This window comes from Mus caroli, chromosome 16 (assembly GCF_900094665.2).
Source record: "Mus caroli chromosome 16, CAROLI_EIJ_v1.1, whole genome shotgun sequence".
NCBI classification, from domain to species: Eukaryota; Metazoa; Chordata; class Mammalia; order Rodentia; family Muridae; genus Mus; species Mus caroli.
Window position 1 is genome coordinate 43,194,929 of NC_034585.1, and position 7,903 is coordinate 43,202,831.

Below are 7,903 nucleotides of genomic sequence, written 5' to 3' on the forward strand. Positions count from 1 at the left end.
AGTTAGCTTTGGTACTTCTGTAGAAAATAACTGTATACTTTAGTTTGTGTGTGTGTGTATGGTGTGTGTGTGTGTGTGTGTGTATGTGTGTATAGGCAAGATCTTCATATAGCTCAGACTAGCACCAAACTCTTTATGTAGTAAACACTGGTCTTGAACTCTTGCTCCTCCTGCCCTCACCTTCTGGGTACATGGATTACAGGTGTGTACCACCACTCCTGGCACTGAATCTGTTTCTAAGAAAGTTGAGTTGCTGTTTGAGGCTGGATGTATGGTTTTACTTGCACATGCTTCAAGCTCTATCTGGTAATACTTAGAGTTTGCCCAAATGAGGGACATCAAGCTCACAATGCTACCTAAAAGGCGCCCGAGCCCCATATTTTTCAAGACTGTGGAGCGTTTTTCTGAATCGCTGACTGAGCAGAAACATGGCTGCTTTTTCTAATCAAACAATAGCTGAATTTGCAAATGCTGACCAGAACAAGACTAAATAAAACCAAATAAAGCACTTTCATGTAAAGAGCTTACATGAAAATACCAGCACACCTCTTACGAAATGAGAATAATTAAAGGACCTAAACATTATTTTTCATGTTGAGCTATATTAATTATCTATAGCTATGTGACAAATTAGACCCCAAATTGGTGGTATGAAACAAACTTTTTTTCTCTTATGGTACCAACAGTTTCTAAATTTTGGAGAAGCATAGATTGGTGCTGTGCCTTTCATGAGCCATAGCATCAGCTGAAGCTGTAGAAGTCTGGTAACAGGATGACTTGCTTATGGGGTGGTAAGTTGATGAACTCTGTGAACAGAAGCCCCAGTTCTTGAACAGGTAGAGCAGTAGGGCTGCTTGTCTTTTTGGCATGAGACTTGGCTTTCTCCAGCGATGGCTATTTCTAAAGTATCTTATTGGTTAGACCAAGGGTAGGCCAGTCAGTAACTCTTGGGTTTATGCAACTGGATGAGATCAAATGCAGTCATGTCAATCAACTTTGCATCCTGAGTGCTTCACTTCAATACAGAGAAGCTAGTTGCACGTAGTGTTGGTGGGGATGCAGAGGCGTCTACCCTTCTGACATTGTGATTTGACACTGTGATCTGCAAGTAGAGTTTGCTGGGTCACATCCCTAGCTCTCATGGGATGAATGCAGCCTATGAGTCGCAAGTTGAACATGCCTGGAAAGGGCATGGATCATCTGGGGTCATCTTGGGGCTATACACCACGAGAGCCGTATATCTTAGGTTCTGATCTGTGAGGAGAGACTTGGCACTGTTTGTGGTTCTCATGTTTGTCTTAGCACGTGAATCGGCAGAGAGAGATGATGCTGGCACCTCACTCCATAGACAGGAAGGTTTAAAGGATTGGGAGTGGTATTAGATGGTATTAGAATGCACAAATTTAAAGTTGTTTTCCTGTGCAGCCAGGGATAAGCACATTGTCAATGAATAAAATGGCTCTCCTGGGGACTAAAGTCCAACCAAATATTTTCCTCTGATTGCATCTGTCAACAACATCTGTTCTTCTCTCCTGGGGCAATGAGTGTGGGAGAGTTTGGGATGGCAAGGGAGATCTGTAATTTATTCGGTTGCAAAGTGTTGCTGAACACAGAGCATGCCTGACTAAGAGGACTGCTTTCTCCTTCCCTGGTAAATCGTGCTTGAAGTGTTTCAGAAAAGATTGGTAGGATCGGGGTCAGTCCCTCACTTTGAATCTACTCTGTTTTCGGATTGGCCAAAGCAGTGGGTTGAATGAACAGGACAGTCTCCAAATTAAAGCAAGAATAATGAAAATCAGATGAGTTGGACAGAGGTTGGACTGCCTGTATCCTTATGCAAGAGTGTCTTAGCAGGGTGATGCATTCATGCATGTGTGTGCACATACGGGCACACAAACACAGACCCAGTCAAAACAGAGAATAAAACTGCTCTTAGTCCTAGAAGCCAGGAGATTTTATATCAAGAAGGCAACTGGCTTGCAGGCTACTTATCTTCCTAATCTTTCTCCATCCTGGTATGTGTGTCAGGAACCTGGGCTGAACACAATAGAGAGGAAGGGTCAAGGAGGATTGGGAATGCACAGAGTAATGGAGTTTCCTTCAGTGAAAGAGAGTGACAGAATTTCAGTATGAACAGCTTTCTCAAACATTTGGAATTACTGTTAGAACTTTGATGTTTTGGTCTTAGGATTATCTCAGGGGAAAAAAAAATCCACAAAAGTCAGAGAGAATCACAACTTTGGCAGCTCGTTTGGGATGATAGAAAACATTCAGAAGATTTTGTGTGGACACATTTATGGCTCGTTGGTCAAGTATCTCCCACAGGGCTTATGCTTATACAATTTATCCTCAGCTGTTGACCATGCCCAATGGTCATGGAACCTTTTGGACGTGGGATCTGACTGGCAGATGTAAGGGGAGAGGGGAGGGGCTGAAGGGTTACACATAGGCTCTGAATCCAGCTGAAGTTCTGTTTTCTGGCCAGTGTCGTGTAACAGGCAGCTGCCACATGCCTTTGCCACCTTGCCTTTCACCTCTCTGGTGGACTGTATCCCCCAAATCATGAGCTGGCATAAGCCCCTCTTTTATTAAACTACTTACTGTTGGGAATTTGGTCACTGCCGCTAGAAAATTTAACCAGTACAAAACAAATGCCAGAAATCACTGACCTCCCCCGATTTAGAAAATTGAAATAAAATGTGGAGAGACTGAAGTTTTAAAAAATGACAGCAGCCTGATATTATACTTATTACATAAGCAAGCAGGTTTATAGAACTTTTGCTGGGTGTGAACATCACTTTATTCTCTAATGCTTATTTACATCTCAGGTGTTTGCAGATGAAAGAGGGCAGTATGCTGGGAATAGAACTCATTTATTTCCAACATTCATTTGAGCTGAAGCAGAGGCATGCCTGGCTGGTGATGATATTAATATTGTATATCTCCTTTCCTACAGGACTCCAGCACTGCAAGGCTCAAAAGCTTAGAGGACCTCCATCTCATGACAACACAGGTCGCATCCAATGGGTTCCTGAATGTACGTGTACTTGATGGGAGGTGGTGGTGGCTTGAAAGGTGGGGGTCTCTCCATGCTGTGAAGAAAACATTTCTTTGTCAGTGCTGTGAATATAAGATGGTATTTTTTTAAGTTAGATATATACTTATGAGGAAGAGAAACAATCTTCATCTTCATAGAATTTCTTATCATTAATTAATATGGTATTGTATATATATTTATCTAACTATCTATCTATTAATTGTATATATAATATAATATATGATGTGATATAACATAATGTAAAACAATATGATAAATATATAATATAAAATATAAATATATATTATTATTATTATTAATGTGGTAGTTTATAGTTTACAAAGTGAGTTTTATCCTGCCATTATTTAGTTTGTACCTAGGAAATATTATAATCACTGTTTGACACATAGAACTGAAGTACAGAGGTTTTAAGACACTTCCTAAAGAGAAGCAGGCCAGCAACTGAAGTCTTGTAACCAGATCCCCTAATCTCCATGGCAACTGCCTCCTAATGGAACAAGTTTTACTCTTACACGGGTAGAACATCCCTCCTGAGACAGAAACATAAATTCAAGGACTTTTTCAAATAGCAAACTTGCTAACTCTACCCTCAGCCTTTATGCATATACTCATGTGCACACTGAGGATCTGGGACGGGTGGGAGGCAAGGTGTTCCTACTCCTGGCTTAGTTGGCAGGAGAATGCACTCTTGAAGATGTTTTTGTGCAAAGTTCTATTTCATGTTAGCACAATGTACCTCTGTCTCATGTATACCAAACATCCAGGTTAGAGTGGGGTTTTGTTGTGCCAATGTTCAAGTATTTTGATAACAGAAAATAGGGACATATCTGCCTTTCTTTTTTATGTTCATGCTGTGTCAATCAATAGCATCCAAATTTAGAAAGGGATTTGGCAAAGAGAATGGGAAGGAGAGAGAGAGAGAGAGACAGAGAGAGACAGAGAGAGACAGAGAGACAGAGAGACAGAGAGACAGACACAAAGAGAGAGAGAGAGAGAGAGAGAGAGAAGAAAGAATATTTTGCAGATTTTGTCCTTTTATAATACATTTAAACAGAATAATTAAAAGCTCACTATTTTGTCCTCTATTTTATTTTAATATGAATATCCCCAATTTTAAAGAGATGCATTTTTATTCATGTGCATTCCAGGTAGGAGTGAACTGACTCTCAAAGACCAGAAGAGGCAATAAAGCAAATGCTCCATGAGGTTGTGAGTTACAGAGGATCTGGGAATGGAATCTATGTCATCTTCAAGGACAGCAAGCGCTCTGAAGCCCTAAGCACTGGGCCATCCTTCCATTCCTCTAATCTCTAATTCTTGTTACCTTGTTTGTGGATGCTTCAGTGGAGGCTTGGAACTGTATCAAAAGGTGAACTTCAATATAAGAAACTTGTGCTTTTTTTTTTTTTTCAGAAAAACTACAAACATTTTACGGTCATATAATGGCCAAGGTACAGTCCTTAGATAAAACATAGAATATTGAATTTTTTTTTTGAGACAGGGTTTCTCTGTGTGGCTCTAGCTGTCTGACAATCAAAAGCATCCTAATTTAGAATGGAATTCATGCTGGAAACCAGGCTGGCCTAGAACTCACAGAGATCCTCCTGCTTCTGCATTCCTAGTGTTGCGATTAAAGGTGTGAGCTGCCACTGGCCAGCTGGTTTTGTTTTTAATTAATTAACATGAAATACTTGTTATTCATAGTCACAGAGCAGGAGCATCCACTTTGACGTCACAACATGATGTTCCCATCTTCAGACACGTTGGGCCATATTTATAGCTTTCCTGGGATGCATGTGGTAGGTAGGATGCCTGTTTGGCATACCTGTTACACTCTTCAGGGATACACAGTAAGAGGATGTTGTGCAGTGATGGTTGTTATAACAGAGAGCAGACCTAAGGAGATCAGCACTGTGTATTGTGTGGGCTCCTGTAATCATGGCCTAGTCCAGGCTCATCCCCAATAGCTGAATCAGAAAGGGGAGCTTTACACTGACATGTTACTTCAGATTCTTAAATAGGGAATTTAGAAAAATAAAGTAGCCCCCCCCCCACTTGTGGAAAAGAGGAAAGAGGCAGGAGAAGCCCTTCCCAGTGCAGAGCAGCTGCAAAGGTTTTAAAACTTATGTCTCTTATTCAATCTCACACTTGAGCATCTGGGCCCAGCTGATCCCAGTTAAGTTAAAAATGCATGGAAATGAAAAAGTAATGAAGACTAAAAGAAAACAATCAGCTTTATCTCTGTGGTGAGGGGAGGCACTGTTCTTGTTTCATACCTACTGACCTGTGTACAGCATCTGCTGTTCCAGAGAAGCAAGCTGGTGCAGGCAGAGAGACTGAGTCAGGAGCTGTGGGCTGAGCCCTCACTGAGTGATCTTGGGAAGACTGTATGCACTCTTCTAGAAGCCTAGCTTGCTCATTAAATTAAGAGAGGAAGGCCCTGTAGTTTTTGTATCAAGTAAATATTTTATGACGGAAAATGGTCAGTGTCTACATATCATGATATACTCACATTTCATTTTGATACCGATACCATTTTCTTACTCCAAGCCCAAACAATAGTGTGCAGAAAAAGAGCAAAGCCGTGACAAGCACAGGCCAGGACATTCCATCACTGGGTTGATTAACTATGATGCCTAAAGTAGGTATAAAAAGAGAGGTTAGTGCTGAAAAAATATAAGGTAAAAACAAAAATTCTAGGCCTTTAGGCCCAGGCTTGAGAATGTGACCTTTGTGACTCAATGCTCCAAGGCATGCTAATCATAAAACAGACAGCCACATTCCTCCACCCACCCGCTTCCTGGGTTCAGGAAGTGTTCATTCAAAGAAAGTCACCCTGACCCACCTTGACTGTTGCTGGAACCCGCTATGCACAGGTGCTATTGTTAGAGGCTCCTAGAAAACTGTCTTGACTTTCCACTTCCTTGAGACTCTTAACTAGTATTTTTGGTATTTTCCAACAACGCCCTTCCCACCCCTCTGAGTTGTGGTTTCTTCCTTTAAATACACCCTTACCCAGCTACTCAGGGCGCCACGGTTCTCTACCCCTGCATGGTGTATGACTGTGGGCCCCGGGAGCACTCTTGAAATAAAAAGTCCTCTTGCAGTTTACAGCAAGACTGTTTCTCGTGAGTGATTTGGGGTGTCGCCTCTCCTGAGTCAGAATGTGGGGGAGTCCTCACTTTGTGGATCTTTCAGTGCCAAATTTTGGCATTTGGAAAAATAAAAAGGGTGGGGGGTGGGGCAATAGGCTATGCGCACCCAGCCTGTTCTCCAGTCGAGCATAGGTCTTGAACCCAAGTGGGACCTGGTGGGTGGTAATTTCGACCTACATGGGACAGAAGGTGTTTGATTATGTCTCCTGGACCCCAGGCTCCTGTCAAAGTTACCTCCCCCACAGCCCCAGGAGAGACATGTGGATATCGGTCAGGTAGGCAATGTCCCAAGCTTCTGGCATTCTGGCTAGACTCCTCCCCACAGTTACCTAGCAACAGCAAGATAACAAAGCCCACTATGAGAGGGGCTGTTTGGCCCCTCCTCTCTCTCTAAGCTTTCACCTTTCTTACTCTCTAGCTCTCTTTCTCTCTTTCCCTTCCCCCCTCTCTCCATGTGGCCTTGGCCGGTCTCTCTCTTTTCTACCTTCTCTTTTTCCCCCTGCCTTTCTACAATAAAGCTCTAAAACCAAAGACTGTCTCTGTTCATCAAAGTCTGCTGTGCTTGAACGGTGGGATAGACTTTCTCCTAAGGAGCCATGTCTAACCTCCCATCAGAAGGCCTTCCTGTGCTCCAGCCAAGAACCGGACTAAGGACTCTTGCCTGCCTGGGAACCATCCAGTGCTCCCTCTCCTCCTGCCCCCTCTTCCCTTATCTCTGGAGCTGAGTGCCGCCTGGGGCCCCTATTCTGTTCTCAGCTCCTCCACCATATCCAGTGTGGGATGCTGGAGACTGACAACCTGGTACCTAGGGCTGCCTCTTGTCCACTACCCACCGTGTGGGGTCAGTGGCTTAACACAGCCAGATGCCCACCCAGGGCTGTGTGGAAAGTGTGTGAAGTCCTCCTGAGTCTGCCTGCCCAGAGCACCAGAACTCTGGCATGATGTGGGCACTCTCCCACCCCCCTCTTTCCCATACACCCACAGCCCTGCAGGGGGGACTTCTCTAGCTCAGTATAGCCCACTGATCAGAATGCCTAAGGTGCCATGTTTGATCCTCAACATCATAAAAACAATAACTTTTCATATGAAAGAGATGCTTTCCCAAAGGATTATGGGGTATTCATGGACCGTGGCCATATGTTCCTTCTTATAGAAGACGACAACTTAATAATTAAGTATCTTGTCAGTAGTTTTCTATGACTAAATGAACATGTGTCCCTGTGGTTTAATGACCAAATTTTCTGTGAAGGTTCAAACTTCACTGAATCCTTTGCTTTGTTTCAAGATGGGAAACAAGGAATTACATTTTGCACTGACAGACATAATTTTTTTTTTAGTTGAGCTCCAGGAGTACTCTTTATCTTAACAATCTTTCTTGACTTGAATTATGTTTTCACAGTTTTTCTTCTACCTTTCAACTGGCTAATTCTTATTCCCCTTTCCCTTCTTTCAGATTTTAACTTAAAATATAAGCACCTTAGCGAATTCCCCATTTTCTAGTTAAAACCAGGTCTTTCTGTTAGATTCTGAAAACACCTTATCAAAACTCTTGTCACAAACAAGTTTAATTGTACAGTATTTCCTTTTTACAGCTTGTACTGGCTATTTTTGTGTCAACTTGACACAGCTGGAGTTATCACAGAGAAAGGAGCTTTAGTTGAGGAAATACCTCCATGAGATCCAACTGTAA

At 42.5% G+C, this 7,903-nt stretch overlaps 1 protein-coding gene across 1 annotated transcript in view; it reads right to left on the reverse strand.

Annotated features, from left to right (window-relative positions):
* Nucleotides 1-2,781: 2,781 nt before the first annotated feature.
* Cd96 (CD96 molecule) overlaps nt 2,782-7,903 on the reverse strand; it is an 84,632-nt gene continuing 79,510 nt past the window's right edge. The window contains exons 14-15 of the mRNA XM_021184939.2: nt 5,571-5,694; nt 2,782-3,092 (exon numbers count right to left, since the gene is read on the reverse strand). Coding sequence (XP_021040598.1) covers nt 2,984-3,092; nt 5,571-5,694 — 233 coding nt within the window. The 3' untranslated portion in view covers nt 2,782-2,983. The remainder of the gene's footprint in view (nt 3,093-5,570; nt 5,695-7,903) is intronic.